This window comes from Musa acuminata, chromosome BXJ2-4, assembly GCF_036884655.1.
Source record: "Musa acuminata AAA Group cultivar baxijiao chromosome BXJ2-4, Cavendish_Baxijiao_AAA, whole genome shotgun sequence".
Taxonomy (NCBI): domain Eukaryota; kingdom Viridiplantae; phylum Streptophyta; class Magnoliopsida; order Zingiberales; family Musaceae; genus Musa; species Musa acuminata.
This window is the reverse complement of record NC_088341.1, coordinates 4,081,579-4,103,312: the sequence shown is the minus strand read 5'-3', so window position 1 is coordinate 4,103,312 and position 21,734 is coordinate 4,081,579. Positions and strand designations below refer to the sequence as shown.

The following is a 21,734-nucleotide window of genomic DNA, read 5'->3' as shown; positions in this document are numbered from 1 at the left end:
TTATTCATCTAAGTTTCTTGGCCGTGGAATATCCATCTTGACTTTCTCTAATGCTTATGTGGAAGATAGACTGTCTCATCGAGCAATTTTGGGATGCATGATTCTTCATTAAGTACATATCGGTCGGTATTTACTGGTTTCAAAAATGATCAATATTGGATCATATGATCCGGTATTTGGTATTGTGTCACTAAGTTCTATGGAGATCAATATTCTCATTAGGCCTACAGTAATATTACACCATTTACGAGCCATTTAGTTAAAATTTATAAGAAGAAAACTTATTTGTATCACAGATGAATCTGATGACTAAATCTCCTACATCAAAACTTTTCAATAGTTCGATTGATGTATTCTTCAAGCCCTTCAAGGGGTTCAAGGCCTCATTTAATTAGAATTTTAGGAACACACTACTGCCAACATCCTTTGTCTGCAAAGTTAGGGAATCTGTTCAAGAAAAAGCTGCACAGAGAGAGAGAGAGAGAGAGGAGTGAACAAAGTGGTGTGTTGTGTTGCTTTAATAGAACTTCACTTTCATGGACCACCAAGACACTCAGATCGCAGCTACCAGAAAGAGAGAGAGAGAGAGAGAGAGAGGAGTGACCAAAGTGGTGTGTTGTGTTGCTTTTATAAACCTTCACTTTCATGGACCACATGAACACTCAAATCTCGGCTACCAAGCGGTGGTGTTTTGGTGGGCGTAATAAAAAAGCCTGTGCTTGGGCATATATTGCAATTACTTGTCATGTGCATGGCACAATGATACTTTCTAATGTAATATATATAGGGTAAATTTTTGAAAAAAAATTTCTAGCATGGAAAATTTTTTATAGAACATCCCTATTTTGAAAAATTCATGTAGAGTATTTTTTTTTCATAAATAATCATTTTAGCTCTGGTTGTCTTATATTACTTTTGTCACAGTCTTCTCTCTCCTTTGTCCCATCGGATTTATTATAGAAGGGGCCATTGTTACTGTGATTCCTTTTGCTTGTCTCATCGAATTTATCGCAAAAGGGGTCACCTTGTGTAATCTTTTCTCTGCTCTTTTGAGTATGATTTGTTGTAGAAGGAGCTACCCTCGTTGTGGCCTCTTCTTGCTCATGCGAGGGTGAATAGGACCGTTATGTCTCCTCGCTCATACGAGGGTTGTCGCTATCATACCTCCTCTCCTTACTAACGTAAGGACAAGGTATACAGAGGTAGATCCGATAGGTATTGACATGACACAGTATAAAACAAAAATGACGACATAGGAGTGATACAAGATGATGATTGGAAAGGTAAAATAATCTTTTCATGTGCCTAGAGGTACTCTATGAAAAATTTTTAAAGTTAAATTTTTTTCAAAAATTCATAGGTTTTAAGGGGACATATATATAATTTTATTGATACATATGAATTCTAATTGTATCTAGAAGATTGTTGGTATAAATCACTCTGTCTAATAGACTCAAGTCAACTACTATTGATTATTAATCAAATTAAAAACAAAACATCTGAATATCTTTTCTTACTTTTACTAGAAACTTAAAATGTTAAATACAAAAACTATTAATTTAGAGGAATATAGTTAATATTTTATGAAATATATTGTTTTCATTTAAAGTTTCCACTTTATCTTGTTTAACAGTGAACCAGCAATGGAGTTTTTAGAATTTTGCATGAATATATATATATATATATATATATATATATATATATATATATATATATATCCCAAACAGTTATCCCATTTTGATTTTTTCCCAACCATACCCACTAATCTATAAAATACCAAAACTACCCTTCTCCGCTATTGCCCACCTCTGCCGCCCGTCGATCACCTGTCATCGTCGCCCCTTACCGCCCATCGTCCACGAGGGGACGGGGTGTGAGAGCCGCCGCCGGCCCTTTGCTTTAACGTTGCCCTCTACCTTGTTGAACCTGCTGCCTGCAGCCATCGTGCGAGGAAGGAGAAGGCGTGAGGACCATCGCCGGCCCCGCCCCTCCGCGGAGGCAACATCTTCCACCGAGTGGAGGGGCGGGGCCGGCGGCGGTCATCACGCCCCCTCCATCCTCGCAATATGGCTACGGGCGGTAGGTCCGGCAGGGCAGAGGGCGATGGCGAAGCAAAGGGACGACGGCAACCCTCGCGGGCCCCTCCCCTCCTGGACGGCGGGCGATGGCGACGGGTGGAAGGCGGGCGGCAAGGGGTGACGACGGGTGGGACGATAATGATGGGTAAATCGAAATGGGAGTTACTGGTTGGAAAATACATATTATATATATATATATATATATATATATATATATATATATATATATATATATATATATTACGCCGAGGGGTGGAAGTGTATCCGACAGGAAGTGTTTTCATCAGCCCGACGGGAGACACGGCTTTGGTCGCGCCAGGCGCTACGGACCCAGGTCTGGAATGCCACCGCCTCTGATGACGCCCACCGTGTGCGACACGTCAGCTCGTAGGGCGGTTATTCGCAACTTAAGTCGAAACCTATAGCCAGCGAATCCTGTGTCTGATTCCACCTTCGTGCAGGTCGGCGGTGCTACTGGAATACCATGCCGCCCTTTTGCACCGTGAAATGCAGCGGATCTTTTTCGCGAGAACGTTTCAAATTCGGGTACATTATTACGTATCTCATGAACTTACCTTCCCGTGGGTCCCATTGCTTACTTATCATAAGACACGTAACCATTCTGGTGATTAGAGAACGGGTAAAGCTGCGGGTCCTGCCACTATGTTTATTTATTCTTTCGGGCACAGTTCCCTCCTCGTTCTCCCCGCTCCTTTTCCTACTCTACGACGCGACAGACGTTACGACTTCGCTTGCCAGTCGGCGTTGGCGCACATCCTGGCTATGGTGTACGAAGAGTCGTATCCTCAATCGCTGCAATAAATGAGCGTTCTTTCGTGTCCCTCCCTCTCTTGCTTCAGGTCTCTCTTTCCCCACCTTATTAATCTCTGCGTCAGGAGAAGAGATCGCCCTCCCCGAACCAAAAAAAGGTTTGAAGCCGAAGAAGAAGATGATGATGATGGAGAAGTGAGAGGAAAAGAAACCCTAAACGGAGAATAAAAGAACAGCTTAATCATCATCATCATCTTTCATCATGAAGAAGAGGACTTCCCTCGGCCTCGTCGCCCTCTTCACGTCTCTCACCCTCCTCATCACCATGAATCTCCAATTCGAGCACCTCAAGGTACCTCCCCGCCGCTCCCCGCCCCCCCCGTCCCTCTCCATTCCGTCCCATTGCTTTCCTTTGCTTTGCTCCTTCCTCCCATGCTGATGTCGGTGGTGGTCATTTCCCATTGTTCCTCAGATCGATGTGCAGCATCACGAGCCTTTCGTGTCGACGGAGGTAGGTACATATATTGGTGCCTTTTGTTGTGTGTGTTTGTGTGGGTACTGGCACCAATACGTCATGTTTTGATGTGGATGTGGTTTGCAGAGACCGTGGGGGGGCGCACTCCAGGGGCTGCCCCGCGGCATTGTCGAATCGACGTCCGATTTGAAGCTGAAGCCTCTCTGGATGAGCTCCTCCTTTGAATCTAAAGTAATTTACTAAATTTCTGTCTTTCTATTATATTATTTCATCGAAATACTGTGTTTGCATGCCGTGATGCGCTGAGTTTGTGATACATCAATGATGGCGGATTTGAAATGGAAAATTCATAGAACATGCTCTTCGTAGCGCCGAGAAATAGTTCAAAAATGATTGCTGCACAGTATCTCATCTTTGAGCTATTGACCTAACCTATAAATGTCATTTGCCTCATTTCTACCAAGGAAAAACTGTTCTAGAGCTATCATTGGTTTGCTTGGTTGTTTCAGAGATGCTAATCACATTTTAAAAACGTGTTTCCTATAAAATATCTTTCCACATTGAGCTCCTTTTTCTTCTTATGGCCAGTTTTACTATCAGATTGTTGATATTCTTTCTCTGTTAAGATTTCTGTTTGTTTTCCAGCTAAGCCTGGGATTAGATTATTCTAATTGAAAAAAACTTGAGAGGCTTCTAGTTTTATCAATTATCTCCTATTGTTTCGATCTGTGGCTTTCTTGTTATCAGATTCATGAATGATGAGAGAAGGGGACTACTGAATTATTGTCGTCATTGTTATGATCCGACTCTTTTCACATATATTCAATTTTTTTAATAAACTAATGCACATATAATTAGAAAGCGATTATTTGCCTTTGCAGGAAACTGGTGGAAGCTATTCAGCTCTTTTGGCAATGGCTGTTGGCATTTCGCAGAAAGAAAATGTGGACAGTGTGGTTCGTAAGGTGTGTGCTTGATGTAGAATTTTAGTTTGACCTAGAAGAAAGAATGTTAATGGCATGCTTTCCTTCTCAAACCATGCAATGCTGGTAAATGCTTCACTTTTTTGGTTCAGTTCTTACAAGAAAATTGCTCCATAATACTCTTCCATTATGATGGGAATGTGGATGGATGGCGTGATCTTGAGTGGAACAGCAAGGCAATACACATAGTTGCTTATAACCAAACAAAGTGGTAACATTATATTTCTTTATTAAGAAATAATCTTAACTTTGTGCATGATTTCTCTTGGGTGCTTCTCTCATGATCACCAAGGATTATTCTTTTCTTTGAAATGATGTTCTAACTTCTAAGAAGAATACTACGGGGTTTGCTCTTTTCATCTGTGTACTTTTATACTTCTCCTGATCCTTGTTTTTCTTGTGGCACCTGAGATGGGTAGACAGCTGCTTCTTAATAATGCAGTGTGGTCATTCCATTTATCTTTGTTGCCTTCCCTGGCATGTCGATTCATCAACATGTGGACTTGTTTCTTATTTTGTTTAGTCATTTTTATGCTGAAAAGATCATTTTTCATCACACACTTCATAAGTTAAGCTGGCTGTCTCGACACATTTATGATTTTGGCTTATTCCTGCAGGTGGTTTGCCAAACGCTTTTTACATCCAGATATAGTCTTTTTCTATGACTACCTTTTTTTATGGGATGAAGATCTAGGAGTGGAGAATTTTCATCCTGGGAGGTATATTTGTGACTACCACTGTGGATTGATTATATGAAACCATGCTTGCAGAATAAGGATTTCATTCTTGACTACTTCAAACCATTGAATTTTTTGAAATTGAAGTTAATTTCTCTTCTGTAGCCATTAATCTGCCGCTTTGTATTAACATGGTTGCCGCTTGGCAGTAAGCATACCACTTTAAACAGTTTTTGGTAGTTAAGACTAAATAATTACAAAGAAGTGAATCAAGAATTATGTATTCTAACATGATTTCTACTGCATATTGTACTAACAACCTTGCTAAAGGTGCACTAAGGAATGAGGCCCACCAAACCCCTAACTGTGACCTAGATTCAACTGAGGCCTATCATCTTCAACAAGGTGTGCCTTAATTCACCTCATTGGAAAAGCAAAGCTCTCAAAATGTATGTCTTATGTACTTACTCTTGGATTTCCTTCACGATTATGACATCGATTACTTCATTGTTTATTCTATTGGGGATTTCAGTTGTAAATGAATGGACAACTCCCCTTGCACTTCTTATGTGAGAATGTGGCCTTGTTATATTGTTGTTGCTTTGTTGCCTCTTTTCTAATCTTTTCATCCTTATTCTTTAAAATTTTCTATTATCCTACTATTTTATTTGATTGGTTTTACCTATTCTCTTGCTTCATTTCGTTCCTACTGCTGCCTTGTTGTGTTTATAAAACCTAAGTTCTGCTTCTTTTTTATTATTATTATTATTTTTCCGTTCGGTTTTTGCATTAGTTTTACTGCTTTTCTTTTTTTTCCATTGCTTTGCTTTGTAGCCTTCTTTCATTCTTTCCGAGATATTGGTCCCATCTTTATGTCTTTACATTTTAATTCCATCTTCATGTCTATAGATTTTATAACAATGGCCTATCATTTGAACTAATAACTCAAAATTAACATTTTGATTATTTGTATTCCACTGAGTAGTATATAACCGTTGCCTTATGGTGTGAATTCATTTTTACGTCATATGATCAATGGTTGTTATTCTAAGTCAGTGTTCCTTCTTGCTTCAATGATGCATGTGCCTCATCTTTCACCTCATGTAAAGGTGTCAAGCAATCTTGTCTCCTTAATGTACCTTAACCCTATAATACCTTCGTGGACAACTGAACAATGAGCTGGACAATTGTTCATATTAATGTGGATTAGGTTACTCTTGATGTTTTCTTTTATTAACTTTTCTATTTCCTGGTTGTTGGTATATCTCTCTATTTGAAGTAAGTACCTTCTTAGCCTCTAATGAGAAACTTGATAGGAAAGTTGAATCCAAGTAGTTCTAAATAACAACATGGCTAACCTTGCTGGAGAACTTCCTATCAGTAGACACTACAAGAAATTGAGCGACCGTGGATCATTGAAATTTGTCTGTTGCCTTTGGTGTTGATTATTTTGCTCTTCCAAGTTGCCCTTCTTTCTCCCAGACTTAAGGTGCAGCTTATAGATGCTTCTTGTCTGGTATATTGTTCTTCATGGTTGCCTTTTTTTTGCCTTATATGGACAATCACATTTATTTCCTGTAGAGACAACATGCGTTCACTTATTAACTTTTCTGATGATTACATATTCAGGTACTTACAGGTAATGTCTTCTGAAGGCTTAGAAATATCACAGCCTGCATTGGATCCTGATCTTTCATCCGATATACATCACCGAATTACAGTCCGAAATCGAATGAAGAAGGTCCACAGGTTATTTTAGTGCTAGTCATCGCACAATTTTTTTTCATTGTTTTTGCTGCAGTTCATATTCAATTTTCTTGTTACATAGACGAATTTACAATCGTCGTGGGAGTCTAAGGTGCTCTAATGAAAGCAAAGAACCTCCATGCACTGGGTAATTATTTCTGCATCATTTACTAAATGATTTTCACTACATGCTATGACACTCACCACTGCCATGAATATAATATGTTATTGAGCACATGTATTGAGAAATTTTGTGGTTGCACTTTTTTTTATTTTCTGTAGATTCCATCCTGGTGATGATATTCTATTCCCCATTTTGAAAAGATGAATTTCTTTACCTCCTAATATCTATCTTTTGTCATGTTTAATCTTAACATTTCAACTCATGTTGAAGTCATGGTCTGTTTCTTTCTTTTCCATTTATTTATTTAATGGCATCTTTTAGTTGAGAAGTGGAACTCTAGAAGCTATACGTTGCAAAGCTCTTGAGTTCTAAAAGAGGGAGGATGATTGTGATAAAATATAGTCTCCTTAGTTCTAAGTGAGTGAGGATAATGCCATTAATTTCTTATAAAATCTCATGGGAACAATGCTTCACTGGGGTCATAATTACTTGAATTCTTGTTTTGGACCTTCAGTATGACTCTATATCAATTTGTTTTTGAGAAAAATGTTAATATATATATTTCTGGTATTTTTGTTTTAATTTGGCACTTAGCAATTTAATTCCAATGGGTTCCCCAAGCATGGCTGCAGTTATCTGTCGAATTTGGTAAAGTATGTTTAAGGAGCCTTATCAGATATCACATGGTTGAAATACCATACAAGTGGGTTAAGGAAGACACAAATCTGTGTTAGGCCATCAAGTTTGCTGACATATTGCCCCACTGCTATAGAAGAGGCATAAACATAATCAGGTGGTATCACGTTAGTGGTGTCAATGAATGGGCAATTTAGCATACTGGAAGATTTGTCATGAATGGATACTCATATCCATTGATGATGATTTATTTAACATATAGCATTCCACAGTATAAACAACACGAGGGAGCAATAAAAAATAAGGAACTTGCAACTATAAAACATCCTTGGTCAGGTATTTTTGTGCTGCTGAATTTCTTATGTTTTATTTGGTTTTCTATAGTTGTTTTTTTTTCAATCCCTTTGGTTTATACATGTGGAAATTAGCACCTTGGTTTCTGATTGATGTTAGTTTTGGACATTAGTTTTTGTTAAATTAGTATGTGGCTTCTGCGTAAAGAATCCTATGTTGCTTCTTAAGGTTGATAGTCTACTATTATTTATTTATTCTATTCATATCAGATGGGTTGAAGGGATGGCTCCTGTATTTTCTCGTGCTGCTTGGCAATGTGTGTGGCATCTCATCCAGGTCCAATTATAAACTAAATTTTTATCTATTCTTTTTTTCTGTGATCTGTAACCAAAAATAGTATAATCATATAACTTAAGCTTTTGAAATTGTCTTTGAATTTATACAGCGATGCACCTTTGAGACCTAGGATACAGTAGTCTTAATTTAGCTGTCTAAGGGAAGGATTTAAATATTGTTTGATATCAGTTTTGGTTAAGGATTTAAATACTGATCCCATACTGATTTATGTAACCTACTGGGCCAGTGTGGTACTGATATATTTAGCAGTATAATGATCTATAGTTAACAAAAATAAAATGATTGGGTTTGTATAAGGTTTGAGCTATTTGGACTGATAACTGGTTAGTATATATTGGTTCAAGTTCAACTGATAGTTAAATCCAAGGTTTGTCGTCTCGTGCTGACCAGCGGCACCGGTCCTGTCTCAGAGTGGTATGTAGCAGTCGATACTAGTATACCTACCATATGTCAGTACACGAGTATATATCGACAAACTGAAAATGCACCATAAAAGACCCAAAAAATATCTGAAAAATCGAAAAAACTCTTTAATTATAAATCAATATAATTTCAATAAGAATAGAGGCAAACTAAGGATTTGATAGCAAATTTATCTTTTTTTAACACTTTGTTGTATGTTTCTCTATTTCTTCTATTGATATTGAATCATTTACAAAGATACAAGTAACGTTAGATTACGTGTTGAAACTTAAAGATTTCAGAAAATTAAGTAATAAATAGAAGCAAATTGTATATACTTGTTTCTACTATCAAAATGAATAATAGGACTCCACATTGGATGAATCGAGATCCTTGATATTATAAATTTGTATATCAATCTGGTATATAGTGTACAAGTAAACTATTTCGAACCAAGCATACCCAATCTTGAAACTGCTCTCATGATATAATGTACTAGTAAATTGTATATCATTGGTGCATTAGCATGGTAACGGATTGTCATGAACCCGAGGAGCCTCCTAAGGAAAAATTATCTCTAATATCAAGAGAAATACACTAATCAACCGTAATTACTCATAATAAGACACTAATAAAGATATAATCATGTCAAAATCTAACTAAAACATAGAACGAGCGTAAAAACCTTTAATTGAAGAGATCTTCTACCAAATGACACGTTTGATTGATTGAATCCCTCAAATTAATGTTCTGATCGTCGATTAGGATGCTTAATTGAGAAAGAGAGTGAGTGAGAAAGGGAGGGAAATCAAATAAGTGAGAGGAAGTGAAAGAGGGGAGTGAGGAGTGTTTTAAAGGGTGGAATGAGCCCGAAAATGGGGTCCAACAGTCAAATTGACCATAGGACCAGACCCAATTTCACCCATATGTCCAGTACGAGTGAGACCCGATTGTTACTGACCAAAACATGTTGGTCAAATTTTGATCGTTTCATCGAGATATGGGGTGTACCGCCTGGGACACTCCGGCATGTTAAGTGCTGCTCTATACGCGACGGCCCGATACATATACCACCTGGTATGTACGTGGCGGTTCGATATTCGGGCGGACCGCTATGTACCGCCCATATCATACCTTATCAAGCATTATGTCATTCCTTGGTTAAATCCTTTGTTTCATTAACGTTTTAACGGGTATGGTGCTCCAATTTGTATTGTCTAATGTTATTGAATTTAATAGTTAAAAAATAAAAAATGAACTGATATATCTGTATTGAGCTATAGGTTTCAATACCGGTACTTGGTCAGAATGGTAAACATGAGTTGGTGTGAACCAGCCCGACCAGTATTTAAAACTCTGGGCCAAGGTAAAATTCTATAATACTATGTTTTATTCAAATGTCGTCAATCCTAGTATATAAACAGTTGCTTAACCCTATTTTTATTATATTGGACAACTCGTCCAGTAAAGTTTTCTGGTTTCGATCTATTTGTAGAGAATTTGGATTTCTGTTTACAAGATATGATCAGGATTACCTATTAAGCAGGCAAAAACCAATGTTAATTAACATATCCTAAACATTAGATTTCATTACCAAAAGGTTGTAAGGTTTGTTCGCAAACCCCTCTTGATAAGATCTGCTCTGTAACCCCTAGTGCATTGGGATGGATGTTGTCAAAGTGATGCTGAACATTGTTCCTCAGCCTCCTCATCCTCTGTTTTTTTTTTTTTTTTGCTTCCTTCAGCTTAATCATTATCCTTCCCCATTTTCATATATGGTTTCAAGTTTCAACTGCCGGTTTATTTTCTGTAATATTTCGAATTTTCACTTTTATATTTTTGAAGCTTTCAATTGTCATTTCAATCTTTCATTATTATTCTTAGCTTTATATATCATATATGAAACTATTTTTTAATAAAACTCAGTATGAATCCTAGCTAGCTTGTGAACACAGTTGGACTTGCAGTAGCTTCAGTTTCCCTTGAAAAGTTTTTGTTTATTTCTCATGCCTCACTTTCACAGCTATCCTTTTATTTCATCTATCATGAATTTTCAAATTGAGATGCTTGAAGTTATCAATCTTTGCTTACATCTTCTGTTTTTATTGTTAAACTGTTGTTTTTTTCCCCTTCTTTTAACATCCTAAACTAATGTCACCAGCACCCGGTATTAGTCTTGTCTAACTTATGACCACAGTTGGACATTGCTTCATTGTGTTGGAGCTTCAGATTCCCTTCAGAAGTTTATTGCTTATCATGCTCAGAATTTAGGTTTATCTTTCAATTGTGCTGCCTGGAAAAAATAGCATGGTAATTTCCCTTTGTTTTGTCTAGGCATGCCAAATTTTCAGAACCCTTCTCATATTCACTTTTATTGGCTTGTCCAGCTGCACTTTTCACTTGAATTAGGAGTGTTACTGGTCAATTTACATTATGTTGGTGACATCAGAAGCCTGTCTCCCTAAAACCATTGAGATCATTGGATTCTTTCTTGAAAAATCAATGTAGAGTTTTTTTCTTTGGCATGAAAATACTGATTCTATTATTAGAAAAAGGATGCATATTCTTAAGTTAGATGAGTGAAAGGTAATTGGGAGGGCTAATCGAAACTTTAATTTTTTTGCTTAGATATGGTCCAAATTATTTCTCTTTTTTTTAATCTTTCAACATTATGGTTGGCAATCAATCTTGGTAAATTGCAGTACCATTTTATCAGCTATTACTTTTGCAGAATGATTTGGTTCATGGATGGGGTTTGGACATGAAGCTTGGATATTGTGCTCAGGTGAATGTATAAGGACTGCTAAAAATTTTTCTTTATTATGAGGGTGCTTTTCCCTTTGTGAATAAGTTACTTTCTATTTTGTACATTAATTTATTTGTTTGAATATATTAATTATCAAGAATAAAAGCCTCTCATAATCCTGATCAAGATTTTTAATTTGACACTTCCTGATGTACTCTTGAGTTTGCTTTTTGGATGTTTCTTCTGATGTAAGTTAGCTACAAAGTCAATAATTCTTTAGTCTGAATGTGGATTACTATTTCTATAATAAACTGCACTAAGAGCCACTTGCGCCTTTTCAATTACTAGATATTCTACTTGTAATTCCGTTGCCAGCCCCATTACTCTTCCTTCCCTCTTCTTTTTCTCCTTGTCCTCAGCCTCCTTTTCTTCTTCTCTTTCTGCCTTTCCTCTACCCCATCTCTGTCTGCTAATGCGTACCAGACCTGTAATGGTCCGCTAGGGGCTAGTACAAATTTGGTATCTGAGATTTAGAACCATGCTTATGACCTTGTTTTAAGAGACATTTAAGATTTGCTGTTTTCCAGTCATGAATATTTGAAGCCTTCCAGTTCCTGTTGCTTACACTATATCTTCTTTTTTGCATTTTTAAAGCTTTTATAGTGAGATACATATGGGGTAACGACTTTCAATTCTGCTTTTCAATGCAACTGTTTGCAAATAATTGTGATACTTGTGTTAGTATTGTCAACTTTCTTTGTCAGATTTCTTTTATTCACTTAATGACTTTGATGCATCTTGGAAGAGAATAAGTATCTTACAATGGACTCCGCTTGTGTTTTATTCAGAATTCAAACAGTTGGGTTAAATTATTTAACATTTTTTTTTGGTTGGTAAAAGATATGTAATCTGGGTTAGCAAAAAAAAAAGTGTGAAGGTTAATTTATTAAGGATTGACATACTGTGGCATGGGAATGCGCCGATGACTTTTTTGGCACAATAATATTCTATGCCGTCTTATACTGGCTGATGAAGTCTGAGAATTTGTATATCCATGTTTGCACCTTCTGCATGAGACAGTATGGTGCTAATATGTTTTTGGCACAGGAAATTTTGACCTGCGTTGACATGACTAAATAGGCATCGCAATTCTTGATTTTAACCAACCATTTAGATGGGTTTTGTTATCCCAGGTTATCCAGTTTAAACCCTTAAACTGGATTACTTTTACATTTAATTCTAGTGTTTAAATGAAGAACCACTTGTTTAAACCTCTTTCTCCTTAAACTAAGATGTGGAAGTCATCTGCAAGATTTTGCTCTTGATTTTTGAGTAATGATCTGCATGATCATAGTAAATTTGAATAGATTGCATTCCAGTTGTTGAAAATCTATTTCTATCCAAAGGAGCTTCAATGTTTAAAAGTAGCATGGTGTTCACTGTACATTCAACATTGGAAATTCATGCATTATCCAACATTAGGTGATTCTTGTACCAGGAGAAAAGGGGGGCAATTGTCAAAATTTATGGTCCTATGATAAGCCCATGGCTTAAATTTTCTAACTTAGAGGTGTCAATGTCCAATTTATAGAGAATTTTTTGGGAGCTTGACATAATACTCTACTTTCGTTTTTAGAAAACAATCGATGTCCAAGTTACGGCCATACTTCAAATTTGTCTATATAGTTGCACTTGCTATAGTGATTATTGGGTCCCAGAACTTGTTTCTTGCTTATGCCAGTTTAGTGGAGTCTATGACAGTCCAACTTTTTTTGCTGACATTTTTTGTTGCTTTCATGTCATTGAAAGAGTCAAACTGCTAGTTTAGTTTTTAGCTTTATGCTCAGCATGGTAAGCAGAATATGTCCTCCAAGATTGTTTAAAATATTTATCATCAATAATTTTTCATGGGTTCTGATACACAAGCCAAATTTCATGGTAATTATATTAACCTATTTTATGGAACTTCAGGGTGACCGAACAAAGAAGGTCGGGGTGATTGATAGTGAATTTATTGTTCACAAGGGAATACCGTCTTTAGGAGGGCCCTCTGCTAACAAGGTTCTTAACCCTCTTCAGGACGCTGTCTTTTTCAGTTACTTGCCATATATGGTTGAAACTTGAATGTGCTGATCATTTATGATGTTTTTATGCTTTGAATAAGTATTTAGCCACTCAAGGTATTATGTGCTCAATCAGATTCTGCTTTGCTGAAGTTTTTTATAATCGGTAGTTCAGAACCTATATGCATGTAATTGTTGTTCTGATGCTTTCTTTAGAAAATATTGTTCTAATGTAATTATGCTATCTGTTATAATGGTTAAATTCTTTCCACTGTCTTCAAGTTTTCTGATCATCCAAAATGTGACATATAGTTACTGGATTATGGTTAACAGGCTATGTTGTTCTGTAGCATTGACTAAACTGTGTTCATATTATGCAAATAAGTTTCTTGCTTCCAGATATTTGTTGGCATTAAAAAACATGTAATAGATTATTGCCTGCCATATTTTTAGGTTTATGAAATAGCCTAACATCTGCTGGTAAGACCAGTTGTGCTTTGTGGGTACAAATGTAGGAAAGGCAAGAAAGAGAATACATACTCAAGTCCAGCTGAGCTTAGATATTTTTTCTGAACATGAATGATAAAACAGAAAATATAGAATAATAAAATAATTAATTTTCTCATCAAAGGGCAGATAAATGCAAAACTAATTGAAGTTTAGGTTAAACCTTTTTAGGCAGTTTGGATATTTCTAATGAACATGTTTGCAGTGGACCAATCATGAAGATTCATTCAATATAATTTGTGGTCCCATAAGGGTAAAAGGTAGAGTAAATTTTGGATGTAAGCAATGACTAAGGAGAACATTGGCTCAAAGACAAAGGGGAAATGAAATCCTGGAGTGAGTTAACTGGTGGAAGAGGAATCAAGTTACTTAGACATTTCTTTTGTATTTCATGGATGTATATGATCAAATAAAGAAATTATAAAATAACAAGCAACATCACATTCTGTTTTCTGTTTTCTGTAAATAAATGTTGGATGTTTAATTGTGAGGAACTGCTAAGTCAAATATTGATCAGATGATGCCAATATTAGGGAAGAAATTGCAAACATATAACTGCCCAATGTCAATTAGCAACATGACTGGCGGTGGAAACACAATTAGATGATTTATTTTGGTAATATTGCCTGAGATATTTCTTCCATATCTGATGAGGATGAAGTTGTTTAATAATAAACGTATCTCAGATTCACAGCGTTAAAGTTCTGGTTTTAATGGAGAGGTATAACTACATTGTAACTATTGATTTATTCCCCCTCTTACTGCAGGCACGAAACCGAAGATCCTTGGATTCACGAACCCATGTAAGAAATTTCTTTATGATAATTGGTACAGGCTCAATTTTGATAGATCTAATGATCGTTTCCTTATTCTATCATTCAACAGATCAGAAGGCAGTCAACGGCCGAGCTTAAAATCTTCAAGGCACGCTGGAATAAGGCTGTGACTGAGGACAGAAAACTTTTAGTTGCTTCTGAAGTGTTCACGAAAAGAAAAGGATGACATAAGAAAAAAAAAATTATGACACCAGTTCAAAATTAGCTTGGGAAGGCATCACATTTTGTGCCTGCAGTGGCATGACTGGTGGTTGCTTTAGGTGAGTACGTTGACACTTATTATATGTGTTATTGCACTACTGTAGTTATCATGTGTAAGTCTGATATACTACCATGCAGATTTTCCAGATGTTCTCCTGAGCTTGACAACACATCAGAGGTTGCATGACCAACACTGTTAAGTTGCAACATGAGGCATTGATGCCTAGCAAAGCAAAAAAATTACACACACACACACACAGACACACACACCACAATTCTTCATTAATTGTTTTTGCTTTTTAGTGCAATGATTTTTCTGGTTGTATATCATTGCTGCTAATGCTATGGCCAAAGTTTTAGCAAACGTTGGAAGGTTGAAAAAAAACAAATGAGATGCCACTGCTGCTGTGCAATTAGTAAATCTTAATCTTTCCTGTTCAAGTTATTATTTTTCATATACATGTAATTCCTTGCTGTTCAAACTGTCGAGTCTCTGTATTGCAGTTTTAGTTGACAAAGTACTTTAAGACTTTACATTTGGGCGTATTGTGGTTCCAACCTGCGACTGACACTGCAAACACCAGGCTTTTATTTTTGTATTAATTTCTCTCCAAAGTATTGGAGATTCCAACCAAATATTTAAGAATCTCTTTATTAATTGAAGAATCTTTTACTAAGAACTTAATAAAGAGATTCTTCATGATAAAGACATCACGGCTCAAACACCATGGCTTGCTCTGTGGCTGGATCAAGAGAAGTCGAGCCAACAGAAGTGAAATGCAAAGGTAAAAGTTTCCTGTTTACAGAATATGGAATAGAAGTTGACAGATGCATGATGTTTTTTTCTCTTTTGGAGCAGGAATGGACATTTACAACTTTTTTCTTCAAAATCTTTGTTTCCTGAGTGGAGACGCAAACAAGGGAACACTTGGTATGATGCCTGCCTTATTCTCTTCTAATGTACAACCAAGAGTGGAGAAGCCACTCCTCTTATTCTTGCTATACTTTTCTCCTCTTGCTATTTCTATTGCTATCCAGAGTAGTGTTTGATACTGGTGTTGCTCCGAAATCCTAGTGGTTGACATTAATTTCAGTCAGTTCTCTGAACTGCATGATCTTTTGCATTCTGAATCTAAAGAATCAATCATTGTGCAACTTAGCTTCGATTTTGAGTCACATATTGTTGGCAAATCTACATATTGTGATGCAATATTGACTGACTGTTTCTAATAATTGGTAAGCATTTATTTCAAACAAAAGAATATCAAAAAGGGCCTAACAGCAAGTGGCTTACAGATCTTGGGAGGTAAGAAAACTTGACTACCTTGAATTGGTGAGTTATAGGAAAAATATCTCAGAATAAACTCCTCAAAAACCAAGGATTTGGAGAAATTTCCTTTACAAAATTAACAATTTCCATTGAATTGGATTCAATCCAGATGGAGAGGAAATAGTGAGATAGCCGCTTTAAGGTCATGGAGAAGGGGGAGTGTTACCACCATCAACGGGTTAGAGGCGTAGTGATAAGAACATTTAGTCTCACATTGGTTGAGTAGGAGAACCAAGTGCTTATAAGCCTGTCGGGTTATTCTTATCCTCAGAGGTGTCTTTTGGGGCTCACGAGTCTATGGCAAAACCGTGCGGGCACGCCCAAAGCGGATAATTCCTCGTGAGCTTATGTGGTCGTACCAATAATGATCATATGTTGACTTATCATATTGACACTAGAAAGAGGGTCATGAGCCCTTGGCTCTCCAGTGGAGGGAGCATTGATAAGGACATTCAGTCTCATATTGGTTGAGGAGTAGGGAAACCAAGGGCGTATAAGTTCGTCGTGTCATCCTTACTCTCAGAGACACGTTTTGGGACTCACAAGTCCCGAAAGGGCAAAATCGTGGGGGCACGCTCAAAGTGGACAATTCCTCGTGAGTCTATGGGATCACACTAATGACGACCAAATGTTAACTTGTCAGGTAGTGGGGTCACACCAATGACGACCAAATGTTGACTTATCATGTAGTGTAGCGTCTGCTTCCCATCCATATTGATTGGTTCACCAGTTTGGGATTTGATGAGAAATCTTATACCTATAGGGAGATCAGCTATCATAAAAGAACCATTGAATTCAAGGCAAAAATTGAAGCTTATTTGCTTGGTACGAAGAGCATCACATGTATGAGTAACCTGTGTAGCTTTATACGAGGAACATCTTTTTTCCCATAAAATTTAGCTCAACCTCTTGTTTATGTTCAACACCTACAAACAAGTCATTGGTGAATAAAATCTTGGGTACACCACAAGACCATTAAAAGATCAAGTCAATTTCGAAGACATGCATGTAACTTGCTCATGTTTCATTTTATTTATTATTTTGCTACTGGTTAAATCAGTGGAGATATCCACTCTTTAGGAAGATTAAATAGAACCATAAGAGGAGTGAAAGAAACGTCTATAGTATGACGTCGTAGTGGTTAACATAATATTATGCAGTTGATAGAATTCCGATTCCAGTCCATATAAAAACATTTTGTATGGAGTCTAATATAATAAGAGATGAATTAGTTCTTGTAAAAAAAAATAGAGGGAAAGAAGTTCTTGATAGAATTCAGATTCAAGTCCATACAAACACATTTTGTATGGAGTCTAATATAATAAGAGATGAATTAGATCTTGAAAAAAGAAAGAGGGAAAGAAGTTCTTGATAGAATTCAGATTCAAGTCCATATAAAAACATTTTGTATGGAATCTAATATAATAAGAGATGAATTAGTTCTTGGAAAAAGAAATAGAGGGAAAGAAGAAAATAATAGATGATATGATGTCGGAATAAAAGGAAAATTTGGAAGTATAGGATTAGCCAATACTAAATTTCAGATCATTTTCAAAGTAGAACAAGCAACAGGATAAAATTTTAAGTCCATTAAATCTAATAGTCAACCTAGCCAGATGCTCAATTAGTTGTCTGGGTGGGCAAGTTGAACCAGACACGGCTCAGGCTCTCGCTCAGGCCCAAGCGCCAGGAGGAACAAGTGCCCTGTCAAGCTCTTGTCGGTGCGGGGTTTTTCTCGATGAACAACGACAATGATATCTCTTGTCAGGCTTCTTCCCCTTATGATGTCTCTCTTTCTCTCTCTTTCTTCCTCCTTTATCATTGTGCACTTCCTTCTTTCTCGGTCATCGCAGCCCCCACATACCCCACTTGCCCCCACCACTCCTCCCTCTTCCAATATCTAAATGAGACTATTGTTCAAAAAAGTTGCACTTGGAGGAGGAAAGAAGGATCTTCCAGTGCTGTTTTGTGATGGAGATTTAAATTTCTCTTTCATCATTTGTGAATTCACCTTGAGAGGGTGAAATATTGATATAAGTGATAATTTGCTAAATCATTTTATCAACTTTGTTCAGGTAAGGGTCTATTCACTTTTTTTTTGTAACTTTGATGAACTTTGCAAGCTTTATGTTGGTTTCTAGAAGTAGTCTTGAATCAGCTACATAATGCCTGAATTTTGTCAATTTTTAGTCAGGGCCAAGTTGTTTATTTAAGATGCCATGATGGAACATTTGATTGTATAGATATTTTTTGTCCAAGTTTTCTTTTACCTGACATATTTGGAGGTTCATATTTGGAAGGTTGATTATATTGTGAACATTCTCCCTCCCTATGTACCAAAGATCTTAATTGGTTTTTTTCTTTTAACCCCATCCCATATCGATGTGGTGATTATCAAAGATTGGGCTTCTGACATCGATAAAATATAATATATAATTTTGTCACATCAGTATTTTAGTTCTTACACTATTAATGACTTTGATGCCCAGTTACCAGTTAGCTTTTTGCTGCTGCTAATTTTTTTCAAGCCCAGTTACCATAGAGACATCGGCTCATGGCTCTATGGTTGGTATGACGCCGAGGCGTAGAGGCATGTGGGAAGGGGAAGGGTAAGTTCTGAATTTTTTGAAGAAAATCTCATATGCATTTCTTTTGTGGTGGTTAAGACTGATGACTGCATATGTTACTCTAATTCACTTTTTTATTTTTTATCCGTAGTTATTTGTTGCAAGTGATCCTTGTTGTTTCATGTTCTCATGGTCCTTTTGTCGATCATACATCCTAAAATGGCTATATTCATCCGTTGAATTTCAATGTGACATGTTTTAAGAAAATTCCTAATCAAGGCATAAATCTATATTTTGTCTTCAATCTAGAAAATTTTACAGAGTGCTATAATTCTCTCGTGCATGCTTATATTCTTTGTTTATATTCTGCAACTTGTTTATCCTTCCTAAAAACGTTGGCTGTGCACTTATTGCCAACTGAGTTGCACACTCATCTATTTCTTTCTAGATTAAAGTAAAACACTAATCAGGCAGATGAAGTGCATCAAAGTTGCTAGTCATCAGTAGTTGTCGGCATGGCTTTATCTATCATACAAGTAAGACACATGCTAAAGAGAAATCCAAATTTGAATCACTAATTTTGATGTGGTTTCTTATTTAGTTTTATCTCTAGTTGGTTTGCATATAACATACTTGTTCATTATGTTATGGTTGAACTAAACCTAGAACTATTTGTTCCTTAACAAGCACTAGATTAAATTGAAGCCAATGCACAAGAACAGAAGAACTGCATAGATCTGATGCAGAATAGGCGTCCACATCTTACAATTGTAATGCATTAGTAATCCATAGAAACAAGACGACAAAACGTCACTGTTGTCTCATCTTAACCATTTGCCTTGCTTTCTACTATTCTTTCCACAACCAGTATGTAAAACACATGATCACCTATGTCAGTCGTTCTTTTGCACTGATTCTGACATCCATGCCTAATTGCTACTTACCCTCTGGAAAATCTTGATCAAGAATCAAGATTTTAGAAACCCTCTGGTATCAAACTCTGTTTACTAAAAGGTACCCTTTATGTACAAATCTTAATATTCTTGTTAATGGAGCGAAGTATCTTGAGCAAGAAAACATAAGAATCTAAGTAGTAGTTGTAGGAGGAGGAGGAACACCACCGACTAACCTCGCTCCCAGCAGCGCAAGTACGTCGCCCTGCGTTCAATCTCTGGCAGGGATGTCGTCCGGAGTAGCAGTGACGGGGTCGACGTCCGTCGTCTTGGAGGCCGCTTCCGCTTCTTCCCTCGCACTCGCCAACTCGTGGGCTCTTGCGAGCGCCAGTCTCCGCAACTTCTCCAGCCTCTCAAGGCGGCGCTGCGGCGCCTCCAGGGTCGACGCGCGCTCCTCGGCCTCGGCGAACGCGGGCCCGCGCAGCACCTCCTCCGGCTCCGCCGGCCGTCGCAGGCGACCGAGGAGGAAAGCGCGAAGGACGGCGGCGACAGAAGGGCGGCCGAAGGTGAAGAGGCGGCCGCTGGGGGAGAAGACGATGATGGCGATGCGGGCACCAGTGGTGGCGCAGAGCCTTGCGGCCATGCCAAAGAGGTCCCTGCGAAGCTTGTTGAAGACCACGCGGCGAAGCGCACGGTCCTCGATCTTCTTGATGGGGATCTTTTGTTTCCCTTGGCTGGTGCCCTTCTTCTTCGCCTTCTTCTTCGCCGCCGCTACCAGAGAACTCTCCATCGCCATGGTTACGAACGAGAGAGCGAAGGAAAGGATAGAAAGGGTTCTTGTTAGTTGTTACGGTTCTTGTGGACACAGAGAAGGAGAGGAGGTTGGAATGGGAAATGGCTTCCGATCGATCACCATCACGAAGAATATCGTGGACGGATTAATATGGGTAGTTGTTTGGCTCACGATATCTTAACGCAATCACGCTGATGTTGAGAATCAAACGGTCCAGATGGAACTACAGAGTAGGCCCAACTACAAGGATTATTAGGACATTAAGCTGCAATAAAGGGTTGAGGCGACCATAGCAGGGCATTGGTGGCAATCGTCAAGGTTAAGCTCAAAGGTAATTTGATCTTTTAGAAAAATAAGAGGTATTATGTACTCTTAAAAAAACTATGTAAGAATAAACTAAAAATGAGTGCTTTACTAAAAATATAGAAACTTCAAGTTTTTTAAAGAAAATTTTCTCGTGAAAATATTTTTATCATTTTAATGAGTATTCTGAAAACTTCTTTTTTAAAAACTCATTATGTACGTATGTATGTGTATATATATGTGTATGAGATAATTTTATTAATGCATACTATAATAATCATACGTTAGGAATAATTATGGTAATAGTCTAACAATATTTTTACAATGTACTATAAAAATTTTGATGATATGTGGATCAAGATTGTCGGTTAGGAATAAATGAGTGATTCTTAATTAAAAAGAATAAAAAATATTTTTGCATGAAAAGATTATTTTACACTTAGTAAAATTTTTAAAAAATATTTTTTTAGACTCCCCTCCACCTTACACCGTCGCATGCAACCCTCATCACGTTACTCGAAACCCTCGCATGAGGGCTCACTATCGCTACTCGCAACCTTATCCACCCGCTCCATCCATAATCTTGACATACGGGCCCATTGATGCACATTCATTAGAGGGATCGCGACCTTCTTGCGCCCTTTCCTCGCTAATAAGATGTTCTTGTGTCATCTTCTCGACGTGAGAAAGGAGAGAAGACAATTTATCCTCGCTCGATATCTGTATCATTGGTCACGAAAGGGCCATGGAGGTTGTGCCTCCATCACTAGGCAAGTCAAGAGTGATCGATAGAATGAAAATGCGAGGGTCGGGTAAAATGTGATGGTCGATGAAAACAGAATAATCATTAAAAATATATATTTTATAAATTTTTTTCAAACTTGAGACCGTATGATAAAATCTCAAATTTAAGAGTTTTTTCCGCAAATTCATTCTTTTAATATGCCTCGGA

At 37.3% G+C, this 21,734-nt stretch overlaps 2 protein-coding genes across 2 annotated transcripts; one reads left to right on the top strand and one right to left on the bottom strand.

The window, feature by feature from the left end:
• The first annotated feature begins 2,791 nt into the window (after positions 1-2,791).
• On the top strand, positions 2,792-15,401 carry LOC103980679 (uncharacterized). The gene is made up of 14 exons (XM_009397138.3): positions 2,792-3,201; positions 3,322-3,360; positions 3,451-3,555; positions 4,206-4,289; positions 4,400-4,518; positions 4,925-5,026; positions 6,614-6,733; positions 6,813-6,878; positions 8,054-8,120; positions 11,275-11,328; positions 13,261-13,350; positions 14,627-14,662; positions 14,745-14,955; positions 15,035-15,401. The coding sequence occupies exons 1-13, from the start codon at positions 3,112-3,114 to the stop codon at positions 14,859-14,861; spliced, it is 1,089 nt and encodes a 362-aa protein (XP_009395413.1). The 5' UTR covers positions 2,792-3,111; the 3' UTR covers positions 14,862-14,955; positions 15,035-15,401.
• A 431-nt stretch (positions 15,402-15,832) lies between these two features.
• Positions 15,833-20,772, bottom strand: LOC135609572 (agamous-like MADS-box protein AGL61). The gene is made up of 2 exons (XM_065102961.1): positions 19,923-20,772; positions 15,833-15,967 (listed from the first exon to the last, which is right to left on the bottom strand). The coding sequence occupies exon 1, from the start codon at positions 20,480-20,482 to the stop codon at positions 19,958-19,960; it is 525 nt and encodes a 174-aa protein (XP_064959033.1). The 5' UTR covers positions 20,483-20,772; the 3' UTR covers positions 15,833-15,967; positions 19,923-19,957.
• Between the last annotated feature and the right edge of the window lie 962 nt (positions 20,773-21,734).